At 46.2% G+C, this 24,404-nt stretch overlaps 1 protein-coding gene across 1 annotated transcript in view; it reads right to left on the bottom strand.

The window, feature by feature from the left end:
* The window catches only part of ECT2L (epithelial cell transforming 2 like), a 2,055,529-nt gene that overhangs the window by 2,019,507 nt on the left and 11,618 nt on the right, over window positions 1–24,404 (bottom strand). Inside the window, exon 2 of the mRNA XM_069608104.1 lies at window positions 14,525–14,778. Coding sequence (XP_069464205.1) covers window positions 14,525–14,770 — 246 coding nt within the window. The 5' untranslated portion in view covers window positions 14,771–14,778. The remainder of the gene's footprint in view (window positions 1–14,524; window positions 14,779–24,404) is intronic.

Genomic DNA, 24,404 nt, shown 5'->3' with positions numbered 1-24,404 from the left:
TAATTTTGTTATCCATGATGTACAAGACATCTTCCTAAACATAGCATCTGAGTCACCTAAAATGAATTCAGTTCCTATCCAAGCATTGTGGTATGCGGACGACCTCGTCCTGGTCTCTAAAACTCCAACAGGCCTACAGAAGCTAATTTCTACCCTTGCCACTTATTTTGACGAGAATGAGTTGTCGATGAATGTTAAAAAAATCCCAGATAGTAGCCTATAATCCTAAACCAACTCATAGAACTAAATACACCTGGATGGTCAAGGACATCGAGAGAATGCGACACGCCCCACGCTTCACTCCAACCAATCAGCGAACACGTCATCTGTCCACGGACATGACGTGGGCCGATCGACCAATCGGTGTCCTGTCCGTGGAGCGAACAGGGAAGTGTGTCCACGGAGCGGACATAGATATCACTAATTTGTTTAGACCTACTCTTTGGTTGTTTAAGAAAAACAAAAAAAAACTACTGGATGGATTTCCACCAAATTTACAAAAGCATGCATTTGGGACCAAGCCGCTGCTCCTGCTGCAAATTTGGTGAAAATCCGTCCAGCGGTTTGGGCTGTAGGTGTGAGCAAAGTTTTTCTCCATTCAGTCTATGGGAAAAAAAGAAATTTTGGGAACCCCCTATATCTTTGCGCCCCCTTGACCAAACCTCACAAGACTTTGCAACAACAAAAAAAATCGGAGTGGCCATATACTTTTTTTTTTGCAAGGTTTGGTGAGGATTCTTCCAGGGGGAGCAAAGTTATAAGCCACCGAAAAAGTGCTCTTCCTATGAGATGAGCAACTTAACCATAACTACTGGGCCACTACCGCAGGCCCAGTAATATATATACAGTTGTGGTCCTACTAGGCTTTGTGGCATTCGGCTATGCAAGTGCATTGATGAGAAGTGCAGAGGAGGAGGATAAGTGCTGGAGGAGGGCCCAAAGGGGAAGTGCTAAGGGGAACCAGGAGGAGCACCTCAGGCTATGTTCTAGTACAGGCAGCTCTCAAGGGTGGTACGTGGAGCCACCAGGCAGGGGCACGCAGGGCAATGCAGTGGGGGTGTATGTGTGCTGGTAATAGCTGGGAGGAGGGGCCTGAGATCCTGTGGGGTCCATGAGGATCAGGCCACAGGTCATAGCGGCAGTGGGGTGTTTTGCAAGAGAGGGAAAAAGGTAGAGAAGAGCAGAGTTTTGAACAGTTTCCGGAACTTGATGAGGCCCAGCTCAAATCTAAGAGGAGCAGGGAAGCTGTTCCAAAGGGAGGCACCAGCCCCAGAGAGAGAACTGCCCCCACTCTCTGCTTAGAGAAACATTTGACAGTAAGAGAGTTTGAATTAGAGGAGTGTAGGGTTCTAGCAGGGGAGTATTTAGGGAGGGAGAGTTGGGGATAGCGTGGTCCCAGGCCCCAGAAGGCATTGTGGATTATGCAGAGGATCTTAAACTTGATCCTTGCAGCAACCGGGAGCCACTGGAGAGATTTTAGGGCTGCAGAGATACAGTCCCTGGGCTTGAGGTCAAGGATAAGTCTTGTAGCCTTACTCTGGATTAGCTGGAGGGGGTGAAGAGAGGAGAAAGGGAGACTGAGAAAAAGGCTGTTGCAGTAGTCCAACCTGTAAAAGGACCACAACTTTGGAGACCATGAGTACTGGGGGAAGATAAGAAAAGGAAGAATGCCTCTGAGGAGGTGCAGCTGGAAGTGAGAATTTTTGGTAAGGTCCACGATGTGAGCGGTGAAGAAGAGAGAGGAGTCGAAGATGACACCAAGGTTTTTGGCCTCACAGGATGAAGGGGGTAGAGGGCCTAAGAAGGGTGGCCAAAGGGCAGGATGAAAAGAAGGCACAGGTATTCCGATGAGGAGGATCTCCATCTTACTGGCATTGAGACAGATTGTTCGCTCAACACCATGCCTGAATGGCAGACAGTCGGGATGAGAGAGAAGGGGGAGGGAGGAAGAAGAGGGACGTTTGAAGGATAGATTTGCGTCAATGTGTCGATAGATTTGCGGCAATGTGAACACCTAGAGTCTTGACGGAGGATGATACAGAGATGGTTGAGTTGTCTATGTTGAAGTTGGCGTATTGGGGGCTTAGCTTCGTTATTGTGTTTTTCTGCCCAAGGATGAGAATTTCAGTCTTCTCCCCATTATTATTGTTATTAAGACAGAGGCCATTGATTGCCATCCATGCTTGGATAGTAGCATAGATGTTGTGAAGGGCTGTGGCGTCTTGGTGATAGAGTCCAGATAGAGGTATAAGTACTTGAGTGTCGTCTGCATAGTGTTACGCTCACCTGGTATCCACGGGGACACCACCCAGCCAGTTGGTCATTGGTACCCTTCCCAATGATCCCCTGGTGTGGTCTCGGTGTCGATGGGATTCCGCCTGGAAATGAAGACTATATTAGGACTGGGCGACCAAGGTAAGTTTTCCCCTACCTCCCTTGTGTTTCCAGCCCCTCCAGGTTGTCTTCTCTCCTGGTTGTCGGAATCGGTGGGCTCTCCGTCCTGCTCTCTGGGCAGGGGCGCGTTGTCTTTTGTGGGCGCGGGCGGTCCAGTTACTTCACTGACTGCTGCCCTTGTAGTGTCTTTCAGGTAGGTCTTATTGCGATTGTTTGTTTGTTTGTTTTATTTAGTATAGCGCTCCAGACCCAGGGGTAAATGGGCGCTTAAGGACAGGTTACATAGTTACAGTAAATAATCAGTTATACAATTGTGGCGTTAAGATGCCAAATATAATATGTACAGGCAGGTGGCGTTGTAAATGTTGCATGCCTTTTCTCTGTTCTAAATGTCTCTTTTTATCTCCCTAGGAGCACGGAGTGTCCGCTTGGAGAACTGGATATGCTGGTTCTCACCGGGAGATGATGGCGCGCTATAGCGCTATGATGCGGTAAGGAGGCGCTTTGCGTAGCGCAGCGATGTCTTGTCCTCACTGACCTGTGCTTTTCTCTTTTCGTAGGTCGCCGTGAGTTCCCGGCGCAGATGGAGTTCCGGAGCTATGCCAGCCGAAAAGCAACCAACCAGGTAAGTCTTTAAGCGCTTTGTGGTTGTAATGTCTCCACTACCTTCTTTAATGATGTCTTTCTCCTTTTCTCAGGTCCTTCGATCCGGGCGGTGAACTCCACCAACAGAGCTGCCCAGGAGCTGCGAGCAGTGAAGGATGATGAATGAAGGTAAGATTCTGCTGCTAACGATGTTCTTGGTTTTTCTGCAGGTCCGGAATTCACCAGGCTCGTGAGAAAGCTGGACACGGTGAGCATCACGTTGCTAGAAGCAAAGTAACGCGAAGTGTGTTGTCTTGTTCGGGTGTGGTTTAAATAGCCACTGTAAAGTAGTCCAGGTAAAGTAGTCCCTAGACCACCACACCCAAAACACTAGACCGCATAGCTTGGTTCTATGAATCAAGCTACGTGGGTGCCTCCATGTTGGATGAAAGCCTAAATAAAGTAGTTCCTCAAGCAGATGTCTTTCCTTACTGATGAGCCTGGCGCCAAAGGTGCCAGGACTGGCCCCAAGAGGGCCTGAGAAGTGGATGCCAGTCCTTATTAGTGATCCGAGCCCTGATTCCACCTGGCCAATGGGCTTGCCAATGGGGGTCAGGGCTGAGGGTCGTGACACATAGTTGGTATATGTAACACCCATGGAGTCAAGTAGGTCGAAGAAGGGTTTTGTGAAGAAGTTAGAGTGTGGCGGCTGTACATGATCCTTGGGGGACACCGCAGTTTATAGAGGTAGGATCTGCGTTAGCTGTGGCGGAGTAGACCTTCATGGCTCTTCCTTCGAGGAAGGATGTGATCCAGGATGCTGCTTGTTTAGAGAAATGGGCTGCATGAATGAGGTGGGTGGTGAGTTTCGGTGATCTACCAGGTCAAAAGCTGCTGATAGATCGAGAAGGAGGAGCAGGGCAGGTTTGCCTTTGTCCATGATCTGTGAGATTAGATTTTTTAGATCTAATAAGGCGGATTCTGTTCCATGACCGACACGGAAACCAGACTGTCTTTTGCCTAGTATGGAGTTAGCTTCTATGTATGATTGGATCTGGTTGTAAGCTGCTTTGTCAAGGATTTTCAAGAGGAACGGGACTGTCATTATCGGTCTGTAGTTGTTGGGTTGAGCTGGGTCAAGTGTGACCTTTTTTAGAAGTGGCCTCACCCAGGCTTCCTTGAGATTGTTTGGCACAGTTCCTGTTTGGAATGATGCGTTAATGAAGGCAGTAATCAGGGGTGCTAGTTGGTTAGCGCATTCCTTGATGATTTTGGGAGGGCAGATGTCTGCTTCGCAGAGAGATGGTTTGAGGTTTTTGATGAGCTTAGAGACCTCTGGTTCAGTAATGTCTCTGAAGGCGAATTGAGCGTGATTGAAATGACTACACTTGTCTTGTGAAGGGCGGTTAGCTTTTTGGTTTGGGAGGGCTTTGCAGTGGTTTTGGATTTTATTCTGAAGGAGTTTTACTTTGTTGAGCACAGCGGACTGAATGCACGCACACCAGGCTTTGTCTTTAGTTATCTCGTGTGCGGTAGCCAGGGGTGTGACTAGTTCATTAAAGATTGCAAATCATTCTTTAGCTTGGGAGTTGGCCTTTGATATCCTATCATTAAAGGAGTTGGATTTTGCTGCTAAAATGGCTTTTTTTATATTGGAGGGCTATCTGTTTGAAAAGGCTCTTATTTAGGTCACTGGGATCCAGTGACTGACGCTTTTGTGCTCGGAGGGTTTGAAGTTCCTCCGAGAACCAAGAGTTGCAGTGAAATTATTTTTTTTCTTTCTTGCTTTCAAGTGGGACTATAGAATTTATGGCATTGGGGAGAGTATCATTAAAGATGGCTGATAGTATATTTGGGTTCGGAGAGAAAGGTGGTGCTAGGCAGGGGTTTTTGAGGTTGGGTTGCAAGTTGTCTGCAGAGTTTTTTTGAACTTTTTGTTATGGCAGGTGGTGAGAGTTCTGGGTCTGGGGTTGGTGGGGATAAGTAATTCAATGCACGTGTGGTCCGTCCATGGAAAGGCGTGTTTGAGATAATGTTGGATGCACAGTTGTGATCCATGACCCAGTTAAGGGTGCGGCCTTTGGAGTGAGTAGGGGTGAGGACTCCTTGGGAGAATCCTAGGTCTGCGAGTTCTTTTGCTAGGATTGTGGCGGATTTATCCTTAGGATCATTGAACCCTAAGATTAGGTCTCCTAATAGAAGGATTTTGGAGTATTTCTTAATGTTGTTACTGAGCCGGTGGGGGAGGTGCTCTTGGAAGTCTGCTGGGAGTCCAGGAGGTCTATATAGGATGTGGATATTGATTAGATTATTGGGGAGAGCGTAAGCTTGGCTGATAGGATATTGGCATTTCCACCCCATGTACTATGGTCTGCTAATCTAATGGACAGTGAGTCTTTGTGGATGAGGGCGACTGCCCCTCCAATCTTATAAGGTCTATCTTGCCTAAGGATGGTGTAGCCTGGGGGTAGGGCTAGTTCGATGGCTGGGCAGGAGGCATCATTGAGCCAGGTTTCGGTGATGCATAGTAGATCCAGATTCTGTGTGGATAGTAGATCATTTATGTCTAAGGCATGTGCAGGTAGGAAGCATACGTTCAGTAGTGCACATTTGAGAGGTGGGTATTGTGTGCCTTTGATATTTTTGTTTATACTAGTATGGGGTGAAGTGCGCTTGTTGTGGTGTGCGGTAGTGAAAGGCTTAGTGCGAGGTAGCGTTGAGGCAAGTTGGGGTGGTGGGGAGATAGGGGCAGTGCATTTGCTCATCTTAGTGTGGGATAGTGGTGCAGTGCGGTTGTCTAATCTGGTATTTCTAGTCGTGAGAGGTGTGGATGAGTAGAGTAAATACCTAGAAAGTGATCGATTTCTGAGATTGTGGAGTTTGACAGCTAGGCTAGGTGGCTGGGACTGTGTGATGTTATAGTCTGGTGCTGTGGCATGTGAATTTAGTGCCGGGCGTTAAGTGAGGTGTGCTGGGTGTATGTGGGGAGGCGTAGGGGCCATTACTGTGAGAACTATAAAGAGGGCTGTTAGGCTGGCTGGGCAGAGTGTGGCAGGGAGAGTGCAGGAGTGCAAGTCTATGCTGTGAATGGGAGGTGAACTCTTGGGCATCATGATAGTGGAGAGTGACTGTGTGTGAGCGTGCAGCTGGTGGGTGACAGGAGATGACAGAGATTGTGCAACTAATGCTGGGCAGTGGCAGGTCACAAGTGGGTCACAATTCAACAAAGAATACAGTGCCTAGATTCGATTTTCCATGTAGGGCAGGAAAAGGCTAAATGGTGGCAGGACACAGGTAGGTAGTAGTGCCATTAGGGCCACATGCTAATAAGCCGAGGGATAGCTTAAAAAATGGGGGTAGGGGCAGTTTTAGAATAGGTTTTGTAGTAATACTAGAGTCACTTTCAAGAATGGCAAGGCTGGCAATAAAATGGGCTGACAGTGCACAAACACGGCTGGCAATAAAATGGGCCAACAGTGCAGAAACACGGCTGGCAATAAAATGGGCAAACAGTGCAGAAACAGTGGTGTCGCTCGATCTTTAATAGATTCGCCAGGGAGTGGGCCACTCTGTTCCCCTCGCCATACCGGTGCACCCTGAGGGGGGTTACCATGTAGAGTAGCTCCCTATTAGCCAGTTTATTGAACTCCTGTAGGTGGCTGTTAATATCTGCTAGTGTCTTTTCCCCCAGGAGTGTCAGTATATTGTAATTCTAATTCCCTCAGGCGTTTCTCCACCCCCACCAATTCAGTTCTAACCGACTTTAACAATCCTGTGGATTTAGAAATTAGAATCTCCCTCACCCAAACCTTGAAGGTTTCCCATAGGGTTGCACTCTTGTCAAAGGACCCCCTGTTAGTTTCAAAGAAGTCCTCAACCTCGATATGTAAAGCATCTGCAACAGTTGGGTCTTTGCGGATCTCAGGTGGCATTCTCCATCTCCTAGCGGGGACCTTACATCATCTAAGATTATTTCCAGAGATATTGGGGAATGATCTGAAAGAGTGCGGGGATGTCTCTCACAATTATTAATCGCATTTGTAAGGTGAGTGGATACCGGCCAATGGTCTATACGAGACTCAGTGTTGTGAACAGAGGAGTAGAATGTGTATTGCCTTTTTAGTGGGTGTAATGTCCTCCAGGCGTCAACCATGGACATTTGTGATAGGATCTGTTGTATCGTAGCAGCTGCCCTGGTTGGAGCTTGGTTTTTGGTAGTGGAACGGTCTAGGAAGACAGAACGGTCTAGGGAAACATCAAGAATGGTGTTAAAATCGCTCCGCCCAAAGTATGTGTTGGTCCTCTAGGGGGCCCATTTCGTGTACTACCTTCATACAAAAATCAGGGTCATGAAGGTTAGGTCCATATGTATTTACTAGCACAACTTCCTTTCCGGCAATACTACCCCATACTATGACATACCGCCCCTGCGTGTCAATTTTGCTCTTAACGATTTCGAAACCAATGGAGGGTTGAACCAACGTGAGGACTCCTCTTGCCTGAGTCGAGTATTCAGTATAGTATCTTTGTTGCCCCCAGTCCCGCAGGATCCCTTTGTTTACCTTCTGGAGTGCGTGTGTTTCTTGTAGCATAACAACTTGGGGGTGGTGTTGGTCACATAAGCCCCCACCTTCCTCGACTTAGCCAGATTGTTGAGGCCGCGGACATTCCATGTAAGGAGTTTTATCCTCAGCCCACTAACCATTGCCCCGGCGTGTGCCATGTCTGTGTTGTATTACAATCTTATTCATCTCCATGAGCTCTGGGTATGGATCGTGTGCAGCTGTGTGACCACAGGTTTCAACCAACCGGACCCTTCCAACTGAGTCCCAACTTCCTCCCTACCCCTTTTTTAGCTTAATAAAGCCAGTCGATCTTTGTTGCGTCGTCCCCCACCCCGCATCATGTCCCCCAACTCGACGATGCTGCCCTTCCACTTTCAAAACCTCCCCAGAGGGCATCCCCTTAACTAATGGAACACTCCTGAGGGTCACTTGTTGCAGCAACTTGGCTGCCCTCAACAGAGACTCACAACCCCGATACTAACAATCATTTATCAGGGCCATCCATCTTAACATAAGTTCACAGGTATTACAAAGGATATACTGTACATCTTGTGTCAATCCACACAGTCTTGTCTCTCCTCTCCCGGTCGTGGTCTAGCATTCTGATCGACTACCTGTTCTCTCGGGGGTAGAGGGATGAAGGCCTCCACATCCGCCATATCCTCAGCAGGATTCTCGAAAAAATGAGTTCTGCCTCCATGCTGGATTCTCTTTTTCGTCGGGAAGATAAGGGCATAAGGTACGTGACGCAATCGGAGCTATTTCTTAACCAATTCATAAGACCTTCTCTGTGTTTGGATATTAGCCAAGAAGTCTGGATATATGTGTATTCTGTTTTCCTCGTAATGCAGGGTTCCTTTTTCTCTGAACAGTCGGAGGATTGTGTCTCTATCCCTATAGTTGAGGAGGCGGGCTATTATAGTACGAGGTGGTGCACCTGGCCTCGGAGGCGGTGCCAGGGTTCGGTGGGCTCTCTCGACGAGGAAGTGGTCTGAAAAAGATTCAGCTCCTAGGAGAGTTTTCAAAAGGCTTTCCATATGTCTCTCCATCGGGCCTTTACAGAACGACTCGGAGATTACGACAATCATTCCTCCTTGATCTCGATTCGAGATCTTCACACTTATTTTGGGTTTTGTGTAGCTCGGTTTTAAGTTGTGCTATGTCACGACTATGTTGAGAAATCGTGTCTTCGTTCGTGCTTATCCCGTCTTCTGCCTCCGTAATGCATCTACTCTCCTTCTCAACCCTTGCCTTCAGGGAGACGATAGTTGCAACTATGTCATCTAACTAGACATTCACCGCTAGGAATCCGCTTTGTACGATCGTCATCAGGCGATCCTTCCGTCTGACTGTTTAATGTATGTGGTGCCATTGTGGCTGACCCATGTGGCTGGGAGCTGGCAAAGGAGTCCATTGGGCCGGTTTTCTTGGCTCCCGTGCCCTTCTTCTCGCCCATATAGTGCAGCTATTCAGTCAGGAGTGGACTGTGTCCTCCCACATGTTTGTATCCGGAGGGATTGTTGTTCAGTGAGGGGCTGTTCTCAAGGTCACCCCGGCCTCATTAAGCGGCTTCTCACCTTTGTGGGTTGTTCCCCTCTAAAGTTCTGACAATAGACACAGTTGCGTGCCCCCATGAGTGGGTCCACAGAGGTGCAGACGTTGGTTCAGTGTACAAAACAGTGGTGTCTGAGTGGGAAGGTGGTTATGAGCAGCTCCCGGGTGTCAGGGTGTAGTAGGGTTACAGCATGCAGCCCAGATGTAACAGTTAGTAGTGGGGCTTTTCCAGTATCTATAGACTTTTGCTCACCCTAGTAGAAGTTCTGTGTGGGTATGATGGCAGCGCAGCCGTGTATATCAATTACCTCATTTATGGGCTTTGTCATGTCACATTCCTCAGCCCTTCTCCTCTGGGGCTTCACACACTGGCTGTTTTTAACGGCGCCCTTCCCACGTATATATGCGGGCAGAGACCCCCGTATCATGTCTCACTTACTTGACGGAGCGCCGTCTGTCTCCTTACCCCATCCCCACCTCAAATCAGTTGGCACGGGGGGGCCGACCTGCTGTGGTTGATGTCCGATGTCCTCTTCTGCACGGTGTCGTAGGGATCAGTCCCCTGCCAGCAGTTTTGTGCAGCCGTGAGGTATGACGAGTGTGGAGAATCCAGGAGGGTCGGGCCGCCGGGCGATTATGTCCTCCTGCACTTGTGCTCACGACAGCGTGTAGTAGTGTGCAGCTGTCCGCCCCCGGGTTGTATCCTGGTGTTTCCTTTCTGATTGTCAGATTCACCAGGGCGCCGCAAGCGTATTGCTGTTGTGGCGGTCCCTGGTCCTGGATACCCCTCGCCGTGCGTGGGTCCTCCTTGCTCCCCCGTGAGGCTGGTGACCGTGGGTGTACCATTCAGGGGGTTTAGCCATGCGCATTTCTTCCCTGCCATATAACAGGTTCGTTGGTGCCACGTTGTAGCTAAACCGCACCTCCCCAACACGGCCTTCGGCTGGTCTCTGCCCCTGGTTCACTGTAGTTGTTTCATGGAGCTGCTGGGCGGCGGTGTTCACGCCTCAAAGCCGCTTAGGATTCCGGGTCGAATATCTCTGCAATCCTTCGGTGGATGTGCACAATTTTTTCAGGAGATATTCTTCAAACCTTCCTGCTTCTGATTTTCGACACGTGCAGTGTTCAGATCGCCCCTGGAAGGATTAATTCCGATAAGGATTTTTCTCGGGTCGGAGCTCTCTCCTCAGGCAGCCATTCACGATGTGCACAACAGCGCCCCCCCATATAACAGTTCCTTTTGTAGCTCCTCAGGGTTCCCTTCCCCAAAATTCAATCCTTTCAACACTACAAAACAATAAGTCTCCAACTTGGTTAGGCCTCTGAGGGTTCCCTTCCCCCAAGCTCAGGCCCCTTTCTGTTTCCAACACAAATTCATTTTTGTCAGGAAGTACTTTGCTTTCTTTGTTAGGCCTCTCAGTGTTCCCTTCCCAAGCTTAGGCCCCCTTTTGGTTTCAAATAAAAGTTCAACTTGTCAGGAATGGATGTGCCTTTCCCTTTTAAAACACAGTTCTTTCACACACACTTCACTTGTGGGGCACAATCAAAGACATTCGAAACCGCCTGGTTTTTGCGCCTCCTATGTGTGACCACTCTGATCTGTAACCCCTCTCTTTATTCCTTGCTCTTCTTTTTAAACTTTTCACCTTCAGGTGCTTCCTGCACCCCTTCTTGTTTTCCTTGGCTTCTTGCACCCCTTTGTTCCTTTTGTTCCACTGTGCACTCGACTTTACTTTCTTATCGTGCTTCTTGCGCACCTCAAATCATTTTGTTTTACTGGGCACTCTTGTACTTGTCCGTTTCTTTCTCGTGCTTCCTGCACGCTTAACACACTGTCCTCTCTTTACTGTGCAAGCTTTGCACTGCTCTTCATTGTACACGCTTTGCACTCTTTAAACTCTTCACATGCCTGTGTTTTGCTTTTTCTTTTCTTCTGCGCCGCTAGTACCCCTTTTTCCTTCTATTTCTCTTTGTATGTTTATTTCTTATACTTTGTCATTTGCACACTTTCAAACCTTTCTGCTCCGTCCCGCTTTAAAACTGTGTCTTTCTCCCACTCCGCTTCACAGTGAAACGCACACTCCTGTGTGTCTTTCTCTCTTACCGGGTAGCGTCGCGTTGACAAGTGGTTCCTCTGGATGCACAGAGTTGAGGTCAGGGTCTCACCACCTGCCCCTCAGATACCCTTGTGACCAGCACACAAGTATTTTCCAAACCCCACCAGCAGGATAGAGGCTTCCTTACTCTGGCTCCTTGGAGGCACGTCTCCTTAGCCACGCTGCAGCCCCTCACGAACACCGGGCCAACGTCTCAGCATGCCGTTCTCCTCCAGGCTTTTACTCCTGCTTCTCTCTTCTCCTTGGCTTCTCGAGTCCTGACAGCATCCCCAGCCCGCTTGCTTATTTGTGAAAAATCACACCTTTTTATAGTATAGTAAAACTGTCAAGTGGAGTCAGGTGTGAGTGAACATTATTAAATGCCTGACCCTGCCCGACTATCAGTGGGACAACTTGCATTTTTTCTACAGTAGGTTTCCCTTACTTTCCCCATGTCGTCCTCGTCTCTTTATTTGTTGGAAATGGGGAGGGGGAGATTGGATGGGATGAGATTGAAAATACCCATTGAAGGCTGAGGGAGAGTGGGTTGGGGTATTACTGTATCCTCCTCCCAATCCCTTGTGACCCTCCACTCAGTTTATCCTCCCTCGCTTGTCCACCCCCAGAGTCAGGATCCAAAAGCAATGGCCCTTCCCTGGCCACCTGAATGGAAGATCCCGAGGGAGTAGGAGGGAGAATACTGCCAGGTTTCTCACAAACGTTACTTCTATTAGGTTGCCTTCTTCACTAATATGCCCAATGAGCACAAAGGGGATGGTTTAGTGTAATGTTGCTTTTGGAAAACTGTCCAATCACATCGACTGACCAATTAAAATAAAGAAATTATACACACCTACAACTTTAAACGGAGTAGTTTAAAATCTATTAAAGTCAAAACCCACAGATTTAAGGGAAGACTGGCTGACAGCCTGACCGAAATAGAAAGAATAATTGAAAACAACAGAAAGTAAAATAGAATAGCTTGCTTTACTATGGATTTCTTTTGGATTGTTGACAGACTGTTAGAAAGGCTTATATGGAGTTCAATCCCATGCCTTACTGAGTGGAAACATCAATCAGACAGCCCCAATCAAGAAGGAGAGAAACCATCTGTGGAGGGAAGGTGACCTATCTTGCTGACTGATGCCCATCTGTTACTGGAGGGGGAATGGCACCGGTCCTTCAGAGGGTACCCACTGACTGTGAAAAAGCCAAAGTAAAATTCATATGGGAGTATAATGCAGAGGGGAAATACAAGTCTGAGGGGAGGTATATTGTAAAGGGGAATAGATTAAATCCAAGCCCCTCTTATTTGTGAGAGTACTGATCATGGGTAAATTAACCGGCTGTACGTCCTGGGGTAGTAGTGAATAAGTGCTTCTGGAAACCTTGGAATCAACCCAAATGGTGTGTATATTGGGAGATCCCTAAAACGCTTTCTGTGCAATAGCCAAGTGTATACTGCAAGCGTAATAATATCTCAGTTTTCACATGCCTAGGAAAATAATGTAATTGAAGTAATTAGAGCTCTCTTACTGGCTCAGAACCCCTCAAGAAAAAGGGTAAAGTGTTTTTCACTTCCACCCGTTTTCCCCACATTAAATTTACCTTTGAAGAATTACAAATGTGAAATTTCTACACATTAATGCAACAGAAAACACCACTGAAGGGAATCTAGCAAACATACAAGCTAAATAGAAATTTTTCTTTTTACAAGCGATTTACACAAAGGAATGTCAAGAAGCCGCTTTAAAATGTGTTTTCTAAATTGCTGTTTGAAACACTAGCATGTGCATTTGCAAAAAAAGGTATTTATTTTTAGTAAATGAAAGTAGAGTTTTAAATAGGCAGGGATGTTCTGATTTAATTTTGTTTTCTATAAAATGAAAGATTTGCCCTAACCCTCCTTCACTCTTCAACACATAGTGATAAATCAAATATAGATATGGGGAATGTGTGCTTTCACTAAAGTATATATTCATGTTAAATGCAGGATTGACAATTGAACTGACGAGAGGATTGATCATTCATTATTGTAGTAACCATTGAAATCCGGATTTCATAGCAAATGATACAGATGTATTATTTGTATTTGTTTTAAATTGATCCAATTATTTTTATTCTTAATAAATAAACCTTCTGTGCGTACCTGTGTATTTTTTGTCATCGAAGGGGAGGCAGGGTATAGGGAATCGATCCCGTTAAACTGGCATGTCCAAGGGTTGATAAAAAAGAACTTTGTTAAATAAAAATTGTACGTGCAGATTTGGGGTGGGTGGAAAATTCCCCCGAACTTGATGTTAAATCATCCTACAGTGCCATGCCTGCCTTCTTGGGTTCTTTTTCTGGTGTTGCTGTGCTCAGTGGTCTGCTTGCATTGGATTGGTCTCGCACTCCAGTCTAGTGTGCGGAACAACTTGACCACACGTCTGATTCCAGCAGCCTAGTGCTGCGAGAGGGAGACTGCTCTCACTCGTGATCCACCTCTTCTATCCGCAGGTTTGGATTGCTTCCTGTACCATATTGAATGTGAATGTGTTATTGAAGAACAAAGGTATTCAATATTTCTGGCCACCTGGCTTACTAAAAGGGGGAAGCATATTTCCATTGGGCTCATTCTATCCTCAGTAGAAGAGCTTTAAATAGCCTGGCTGGGTTATGTGGAACTTAGCTTTTAGAGGGAACTTACATTCCGTAATGTGATTACATTTTGTAATAAAGCAGTGGAGTTATCTCTCTGCATTTGGGATTGGGCATGGTTTAACGACTGTCAAGAATAAGTAAAATATTTGTGGTTCAGTTTTCTTTAATGTGCATGTGAAAGATGTGCTTTCATGAGTTCTGTGGGCACCAAGTTAAGGTTTATAATGAACTCTATCCAAACCTCACTTCCTCTTACCTTCTTGGGCTATGCTGGTGTCAATCAGAGCAGTCGCTTGGCCTACTTTAGCCGAAGATTCCTTTTATGATTTATGTTAAGGCATGCTGCTAGTCTTTGGACAAAGGCCAGCAACAGTATTCTCTAAAGCACAATATTTTAAAGGGAGGTCATTGCAGTGTAGGTTGTGTAGTGTTAAATTGTAATACTATATCTTGTAGAGCATAATAGCAAACAGGAACGGCTGCCTGTGGGTTATGGAAAATGTGGAGATGTTTTTGCAGATAATGGCCTTTAATCCCTACTGCACTGGTTATCAACTTTTTAAGACCTGAAATTCAGTTCATTCTTAATTGAAAAAAAAGGTCCTTTGAGGGCCCTAACAGAAACCTTCAAAAGAAACGTACATCATCAAAAAGTAACTTGAGAAATAGATGTAAATGTTTACTAACCTGCTTATTAAATGTTTGACTTGCAATAGGCGTCCAAGCACTGAACTTTGTGTGGTCGCTCACGTTAGACTGGTAGATGCTGGTGGGTTCAGTTATGGACATATCTGGCTCTCCAGCAGACAATCCTACACTCTCAAGTTGCCATCGTTTCACGCTGTGTGGGCTAGCTCTGGTGCCAACAACCATTGTCCGAGGGGTCTTTGCTTGTTCAGCTGGTGGTAGGCTCCTCGCAGTAGAAACATTCATTATGGGTACTTCAAGAAACAAGAAAATTGCACCCTTTAAATTTAACAAATCTGAAGTAAATTACAAAGTGGCACATTTGCGAAAGTAGTCTTAATACACTCAAATGTTTTTTCAATAGAATATCAAATAATGTGGTGCAGTACTCGAAGGACAGGTATGTGCATAATATGTGTTGTCTTGCAGGCTATGAGCTGCATCATTAAATGTGAAATGCATCAGATTAGGACTGGTTTTAAATTTGTGACAAACAGTCACTCCACTACACTGCTTTAAGGAGTTGGAGAGTGGCTGAGGTGGACAAACCCGGGAAATACTACAGAAAACCTATTAGTGAAGAGATAAGAAACAGTCATGGGTGTAAATTCAAATTGACCCAACAGAATTTAGACATACTTCCCCCAGAGATGGCGCCCAGTCCATGACCCATCTTGAATGCAAAGAAGTTCATTAAAAAAAAAAAAATGGTATTTAGTTTGACAAAACAAACGTTAACAACATATACAAACAGGATAACAAAATTATACAACGATTTATATGTTAGAATAACTCACAGTTAAAAACACATTGCAGTTATCCTCCTAAAGGATGCTGGTTACTTTACAGCAATTACTACATTACAATAGAAACCACACAAACTCAAATTACTACATATATGGCAGTTGTTGGGACATTCTAGATAATTAACACTTGTATTACCACTAAATTCACATACGTCAAAGCAACTATAAGGACCGACAATAGGACACATTCATTCAGATACATGCATTCTACCATAATTCATAAACATAAAAGATTGTGAGATAAACCCTCGATATGGAATGATCTTTGAATTCCTGTAGTACCACCAAATACTCAGAAGTAATAGTAATATTTTGAGTACCTACACACCTCTAGGCAACAAGTTCGTTTTCCCTGGTTAAAGCTTCATCAATTTTAAATAACACTCTATGAAAGATATACTAGCGCCCCACAGGCATCTTTCCCAAAACGTGATTTGTGCAAAGTCCGTTGTCTGTGGATAATAGATACCCGAGAACAAGGTGGGGTTTAAAATACTGTCAATGCGTTTGGTAATTTTCTAGAAGAGATGGCATGTCATCCGAAGGCAGACAGAAGAAAACCTGTCTTCCTATGTACTACACAGTCATGGACGTCATTTAGGGGTCGCCTGCGACCCCTGAGGTCTCCCTTAGTACCGCTAAAAAAAATGTTCATCGAGGCTCGTGGACTGCGGCCAGCAGCATTTGGCTCTTTGTTTCTGGAGTGGCTGGTTTTCTGATAGCTATAGCGGTAAAATAGCTCAGTGGGCTGAGCGCTTGCTGCTGCAATATGTGTGTGGGCTGCAGGTTGCAGGTTCGACACCTGACAAGGTGCCTTTCATCCTGCTGAGGTTGATAAATGAGTACCAACCCAGGTTAGGTGATATTGTGTGTATAATTGGTCTACACAAAGTGCTTAAGCATAAGTGCTAAATAATAACACATCATTATCGTTTGGCCTTGGACGTCTGCTAACATTCACAGTAATTTGGTAATATGGGCTACAAACCAAAATATCACTTTTTGTGAAATTTGCACATGCAAATAACTTGACTCCAGATCTGGCAAAAACTGCCATTATGCAATTTGGATTAAAACAGAAAAAAGGCAATTTTAGATGGCACATCAAAGACACACAGGTAACATCCATCGATACCACAATTTATTTGGGGTATCATCTCTCAGCGCAGAGCTCAATGAATTTGTGGACGGATATCATTAGGTCTAAGACTAGGCCGCTTTTGTTACAGATGAAAAAGATTTTTTCACAGCTGTGTAAATTCTCACTAACACCATTAATCAAATTTATGGCACTGAAGACTGAGAGCGTTATCCTCTATGCGTTGGACATTTGTCTGTGTGACATGTCTGCTAGTCTGGATTGCCTACAAGGATCACTTTTGAAAGCCGCGATGTTCCTTCCAATGTCAATACCTAATGCTGTTATTCGGCATGAATTGGGGTTGGTTTCATTATCGACCCGATGGAAGTGGAGACAGCTTTCTAATTATGCGAAAATTCATTACCCACCTACTAATTCGTTGTATGTGGATATGAAGAAGATGTTAGGTTCACACACTCCAGCCTCATTCTATAAATATCATATGAAAATGCAACAATTTCTGTGCGAAGCGAACATTACAGTGCATGATGTATACCAGCGTCCCTCATTTGCAAAAAAAAAAACTTTTCGATTCAGACTGGTGTTTAACTACTGATCGGATTAAGACGTATAAATTATATCAGGAATATGGAGCTTTTCTTAAGCAGCGTATTCTGCAATATAATTATATTATACTATTTCCTTGCGAAATCACTAGGAAAGCATTTATTCGATTTAGATTTAACCTTTATTATACCAGAGAAAGGATTAAGAATTGGAAAGTAAATAATACAAAAGATTTAGTCGGACGTCGCTTTGATGGTTGTAATGAACCGCTTGAAACATTGAAGCACTTGATACTTTATTGTCCTCATTTCAAAAGAATCCGAACTGATAGATTGATGAAATTTGTTCATATTGATTTTGAAGACTGTTTGGAGTCCTTATGGTCTCGAATTATGCATGGAGCACATAACCCCTTAATATTTGAAGTGGTAAGCTTTTGTAAGTATATTGAAAAAGAACTTGCATTGCTTGAAATAGGGAATAACAATAATATGGTAAATCGTCTATTCATCAAGTGGTAAAGAGTTTTTAAACCTTAAATATGGAAATACAACAAAAGTGGCGCACTCATGAAATATGTTAATGATGATGTTGATCTGAGTATCTTACATAATCTGAATACGCATTGTTTTAACATTTTTAATTCTAATCTGAGTTAATGAAATATTTTGTATTCTAATTTTCTTTCTTTGCAAAGGTTCTTTTATTTGTAATTGAACTAAAAGCAAATAAAAAAAAGAAATATGGGCGTGTACGCACTGATATTAACAGGGATCCATTTGTGTATGAAATGTATATCACTTTAAAGTGATATAACGATATTTTTCGTAGTGTACATAGAAACAATGCTATGTGATGCCACTTCCTGTTTTGTCAAGGGGTGAAACGTCGTGTTCCATCGTTTCACATGATTTCACTTCGGGGTGGGGTCAAATGACATCACTTCCTGTGATTTCATCAGTGGTCAAGGATCATGTGAAGTCACTTCCGCTACCCCTGGCATTTTTCTGAAATTACGTCCCTGTACGCAGTCAGCATAAAGTGGAGAGCATAGCCAAGGAGAAACTGCGACAGCACAGCAGGAGCTGATGGTAATATCACTGTCAAGTTACATTTCAAATGGCTTTGATGGAATTGATACATGTTACAGTGATTACATTATCTTTTGGTTTAAGTGGCCCTTATCATGCTCACAATGGTATGACAACTAGTAGAGCCATCAACATATAGACCAGGGTATTTGACCCATGCTCGTTATATATGATATGATGTGGCATTTAAAACGCGCCTGTACACAAGTGTTTCTAAGCGTGAAACGACAAGGACGGGGAAACAAAGGGATGACAAAATAATCTTACTAGGCCTTGAGTCAATCAGATCGTGCAAGTGCAGGGAAGTGGGGCAGGGAGAAGTGCCGGGGGGGAGGGGAAGGGGGACATGCAGTTAACTCACAAATACAGCCAATGGGTGGCTCGTAAGTGCAGAGAGAAGGGACTGTAGGGTTGCAGATGCAGACCCTTATGTGCTGGGGAGCCCGGAGGGAGCGCAACAGGCAACTGGACATGCAGGAGCCTCGGCCCAGAGTTCAGAGGGTGACCAGTGCGCGGAGCAGTCAGGTGCATCAGCAGGGCAGAGGAAGAGAGAAAGCAGAAGCGAAAAGGAAGGTCTTGAGTTGCTTCTGGAACCGGAGGTGGTTCCGCTCACGTTTGAGAGAGGCAGGGAGGCTGTTCCAGAGGAAGGCCCCAGACGAAGAGATAGATCTACCCCCAACTCTCCGAGTGGAGAAGCTTCTGACCCTCAGAGAGTTGGAGGTGGATGAACAGAGAACTCGAGAAGGAAGATGTTTTGGAAGAGAACGTTGGAGGTAGAGTGGTCCAAGGCCCCAGAAAGCCTTGTGGATGATACAGAGGATCTTGAAGTTGATCCTTGATCCTGAAGCTGGCGTCGGGGAGCCAGTGACGAGATTCCAGAGCTGGAAGATACGATTCCTGGGCTTGAGGCCAAGGACAAGTCTTGCAGTCCTGTTCTGGATAAATTGTAAAGGTCGAAGACTAGAGGCAGGACGATTAAGAAAGAGGCTGTTGCAATAATCCAGCCTCTAGAGGGCCAGAGCTCTGGAGACAGTGAGCTTCTGGGGGAAAGTGAGAAAAGGAAGAATACCTCTGAGGAGGTGCAGCTGATAGTTTGACTTCTTAGAGACATCAGGGATGTGAGGAGAGAAGGAGAGGGTGGAATCAAAGATGACACCAAAGCTCTTAGCCTCACAGACAGGAGCAGGAAGAGGGTCCAGAGTGGGCAGCCAGAGAGAGAGAGAGAGAGAGAGAGAGAGAGAGAGGAAAGGAGGGAGCGGGTGTCTCAATGAGGAGGTTCTCGGTCTTACTGGCATTAAGGCAGAGATCATTGGCAGCACACCATTCCTGAATTGCGGCCAGACAGTCTGGTATGAGAGAAGAAGCAGAGGTGGCTGAGAGGAGCCTGAAAGAGAGCTGAATGTCATCCACATAAAATTTAAAATTGGAGCAGAAAGTAGCAATGCAGTGGGCAAGAGATGCCAGATAGTGGTTGAAGGCAAGGGAGAGAGGTTAGACCCCTGGGGAACACCACACGTAGAGACAGATAGAAGGGAGGAAAGACCCCAGTTGGAGCAGAGAGGGTCGGTCAGTGGGAAAGGAGGTCCACTAGGCCAAGGCCTGATCTGTAATACCAAGGTTGTCGCAGAGACAATAGAGCACAGCGGCATGATTGACTGTCAAAAGCTGAGGCGAGATCGAGGAGAATGAGGACAGAAGGGAGATTAGAGTCAAGATTGGTGAGAAAGTCTTCACAGGTGTTCAGGAGAGCAGTTTCCATGCTTCTGGCAGCTCTGAAGCCAGACTGGTGGTCAAGGAGGCAACCAACAAATTCAGTATGTAGATCAACCTGGGAGATGGCCAGCTTTTCCAAGAGTTTGCCCAGGAAAGGAGTGATGGAGATCGGGCGATACTTAGCCGGAGAGGAAGAATCGGCCGAGAGCTTCTTCAGAAGGGGGTGCACAAGAGAGTGCTAGAGGCGGTTGCCACGGAGTGTGTGGAGCGGGGGGAGTTTTATTGGCAAAGGAGTGATTGCAGTAATTGGCCAAGGCTGGATCAAGGGTGTCGATGCAGTGCTTGATTATTCCGGATGAGCAGGGGAGGAACTGCTTTGAAGACAATTTCATAAATCGGGCTTGTCTAGAAACATCCTCAGGAGTGAACAGGAAAAAGGAGGAGGAGAGACGGCCTCAGATAGGCCAGGAGTGGTAGAGGAGGAGGAAGAAGAGGAGGTAGAGAAAGAGAGGGTGGACAGAATGTCTTAAGTTATAGTAGTGAAATGAGTGGCCAAGGCCGTGCAGAGCCTGGCAGGGAACAGGAGAGGTAGAGACTGAAACAGGATTGACCAGCTCCTTGCAGACTTTTTTTAACAACTTTATTTTATTCATTTGCAGACAAGGAATGAGCAGTACAGAGTCACATATTTGGCATTAAACATTCAATCAGAAGTACAAGAAATAGGAATAGCCTCTTCCTCCCCCACCTTGTCCCTAGAAATATTGCTGCCCCTCCTCCCTAGTTTCCCCCAGTCTGGTAGCAGTTAATTGGGAGGGTCTCGCTGCTAGTGTTGTCCTGAAGGAACAGGCTCTGGAGCCACAGTCTGTGTGTTCGAGCAGGGATATCCCGATCATATTGCAAGATAGGGGCCCACACATCCATGAAGCGGTGCAAAAAGCCTTCTTTAGCCTTAAGATATCCCATATCTTAATCCACCACAGGGATATTAACAGGACCTTGGGAAATTTCCAAGAACGGGCGATCATGACCTTCCCCGCTAGTAGGAGCTGGGTGATAAAAGTTTAGCCTTTATCCCAAATCTTGACTAGACCCTGTGTACCAGAGACCCAAGGAGAATTACTTTGGGTTTTTTCGGACGTTTAACCTGGGTGATAGCTTCATTTACAGCGAGTACTTCCTCCCAGAAGGCTTGAGCAGAGGGGCAGTCCCACTACATATGTAGATAAGTGCCTGGTTCCCACAGTTTCGCCAGTATTGCGAGTCCACCGCGTTCTGAATTTGGTGAAGCCACATTGGGGGATAGTACCACCGAAGAAGCAGTTAAAGAATGTGCTCTTAATTTGTCACACTGGATGAGAAGAGTAGCTTCTCATCCAGATGTCCACCCAAGTCTGGTCCTCAATTAAGCACCCCAGGTCCTTTTCCTGTTGTGTTATATATGCAGGGCAAAGAGTCAGCATGTCCCCCTACAGTAACTTGCATATCCTGGAGATATTTCCCCCATTTAGTTCCTCCTGCAAAGAGCATTCAATGGGGCCGAGGTCACGTATGGCCTTCTGAGGGAACAGAGGGTGCGTGCACCAATAATGGAGTTGGGTTTAGGAGAATCTGTCACTCTCGGTCAGTTGAAACACCCCCTTACAGTTCACAAAAGGTGCGTGGCTGGCCATTCGCAAATAGTTGCCATGGTTTGCAACCCGCCCTTCACCCAGTTTTTAAAGTTTGTAGGGCGCATGCCTGGCGTGACGACTGGGTTGTAGAAGACCGAGGAAAGTGGACCCAATCCGGTCAAGATACTTTTGGGTTTCATGGCCCAGTCCCAGATACAAACTGTGGATTTCGTGGAAGAAAGTATGTCAGGTCAGTGTTTTTGCACGGGTTGGGGTATGGAGTGAGCAAAGGGGAAGCGGCAGTCTTGACTGTTCAATCTCAACCCATTACGGGGGGGGGATCTGTCAGAGAGAGCCACGCCTGGAAACATGTCAGTTGCGCCGCTACGTAATATTTGCGCTGATTAGGGACCCCCAGTCCACCCAAGCGAGCGTTGCCCATCATTACCCTTTTAGGGATCCTTGCTCTATTAGCCCCTCCATATGCGCTGTAGCATTTTTTTGTTGTAGGAGAAGGAGTGGGGGTGGCGGGACCGGTACAGGGAGAGTGGAGCAGAAATATAGGACCCTCGGGCGAAGGTTCGTTTTACAAGACGTGATCCTCCCCATCAACGAGATCTCTTGGGTGGTCCACCTCTTCAGGTCAGTTTCAAGTTCTTTAAAGAGAGGGGGAGGGGAGTTAGCCGCATATACCTCCCCTGGGAGGGCCAGGATGTGCACCCTAAGTAGTCTATGGATTTCTCATTCCAATGGATGGGACATAAGGCTCGGAGGGCCTCTTTCTCCTCTGAGGTCAAACCCACTCCCAGTGCCGATGATTTGTAATAATATCGAACCATGCAACCCTAAGAAAATGTATTTAGTTCAGCGAGGGATTGTTGGAGCAAGGGGTGGATGTTTGTTAAAGTGAGCAGGACGTTCTGCGCATAGGAGGAAAGGTTTATGGTGCACCTGGCCCACCCAGACCCCTTCAATGGCAGTGTTGTTCCAAATTCGTTGGGCCAAGGGTTCCATTACCAGGGCGAAGAGTAAGGGAGACAGAGGGAATCTGTACCTAGTCCCACAAGTTAGTGAAATGGGCTCCGTCTGTCCCTGGTTAAACCATAAAGCAGTTTTTGGGGAGCTATAGTTGGCTAGGACCATTTCACGAAAGAGTGGGCCAAACTGAAATGCCCCAAGGGTTAGATTTAGGAAGGACCAGTCCACTTTGTCAAAGGCTTTGGTTGCGTCCAAAGCCAGCAGCGGGATTAGGTAAGCATCTATATTAAGCAGCGATATGGGCCTGTATGAGGTGCAATGTCTAGGATCATTGCCGGGTTTCAGAAGGAGGATCGTTGAGGAGATCTGTATCGATGGGGTTGTGGAGCCAGATTAGTGGAAGGAATTGAAAAGGACTGTGAGCAAGGCCAGGAGTTGAGGGCGAAAGCGTTCTCGTTGAGAACCTGTCAGGGACTTGAGCTCTTGTTTTCAGAGATTTAATGATCAAGTTTATTTCCTCGCTAGTGATCGGTAAGTCTAGAGCTTCACAGTCCCCCACTTAGTGAAGTGTGGGAGGATGGCGTCCTCAATGTATAGTGTTTGTTAAACCGGATCCTGGAGGGACGCCGTCATGGTTTCGGTCAGGTGGGCTGCTGCTGGTTGCAATTTGGCTTCTTCCATATACTGCACCTTACCCCTCAAATCTCGCAGGTCAATGACATTGAGTTGTTTTACTTTTGCCAATTTTTTGAACCAGAAATGTATTAGCTTTATTATTTTTGGCATAGTATCCTTGTTTAGTTTTGAGTAGGGAGTGGGCTGTTTCTTTGGCATAGTGGGCTTCTAGTATGTTTCGGGGCAACCTGGAGGGAACGGTGTGCTTTAGGAGACAACCCCTTTTTATGTTTACCTTCTGCTTCAGTTATTTCCCTTTCTAACCGGGCTCTGGCCTCCTGCCCGCATCCGGTTAGCAGAGGCATGGGCTATGAGTTCTCCTCTAATCATAGCCTTCCTGACATCCCATGTGATTGCCGGGAAGGTCAGTTCTGTGGGGTTTTCCTGAAAGTAGGACCGAATGGCTTTAGCGATTGCGTCCACGAGTGCCATGTCATTCAGGATCGGGTCATAGAGGCACCAATGCGGTCTATGGGGAGGTTTCGAGTCAGAAACCGGGGATGTCAGGAGAATCGGGTTGTGATCCGACAATATCCTTGGTTTTATGGCCACTTCATCAACATAGGACATGAGCTGGGGGGTAGCCAGGAGTAAGTCTGTTCAGGAGGAAGTTTGATGTACATGCAAGAAGAAGGTAAAGTCTTTCTCTCCCTGGTGTAGTACTCTCCACGTGTCAACCACCCCCAAGGCTTTGAATAGGTGAAGGAGACCGAGGGCAATTTTGAAATCTTTTGGTAAGTGTGGGTTTTATCTATCTGGAGGTCTGGGACCCCATTAAAGTCTCCCCCAATGATGACCTGACCCTCGAGAAAGGGGAGAAGTTCAGATTACAGCTCCAGGAGAAAGGCTTCTTACCCTTCATTGGGGGCGTAGTCAGAGATCAGTGTATATAGTTGGCCAAATAAAATACCTTTGATCCATGTGTATCGGCCCTCCGAGCGGCAGAGCGTTTCCATTTCTGTGATCACCACCCCCTTTGTCAAGAGAATTGCTGTGCCGCCTTTTTTGGACACACTGGAAGCCAGATATTGAAATGGAAAACGTTGTTCCGAAGGCGGGCAAAGTCAGGCGGAAGAAGATGGTCTCCTGCAGAATTATCACCGAGCTGTTGAGGTCCTGGAGGAGTTGAAGTCGGGATCCACGTTTAGCTGGGGCGTTTTAGCCCTTCACATTGAGCGATATGAAGTTCAATTTCTGGTGGGGTGGAGGCGTCGCCAAGGGGTTTGCTTCCGCAGTGGGAGAGGGGGGATGCAGATGGGTTTTATCCGCCATCTAATCCTGTTCCTGCCTCAGTACCCCTACGCAACCAGTTTTTTAACATATAACTCCAACTGGTAACCATTAACCTTGAAACAA

The sequence above is a fragment of the Ambystoma mexicanum genome, chromosome 4q, assembly GCF_040938575.1.
Source record: "Ambystoma mexicanum isolate Mex_15411 chromosome 4q, UKY_AmexF1_1, whole genome shotgun sequence".
NCBI lineage: Eukaryota > Metazoa > Chordata > Amphibia > Caudata > Ambystomatidae > Ambystoma > Ambystoma mexicanum.
Note: the sequence above shows the minus strand (reverse complement) of the source record. Positions and strands in the feature narration are given on the sequence as shown.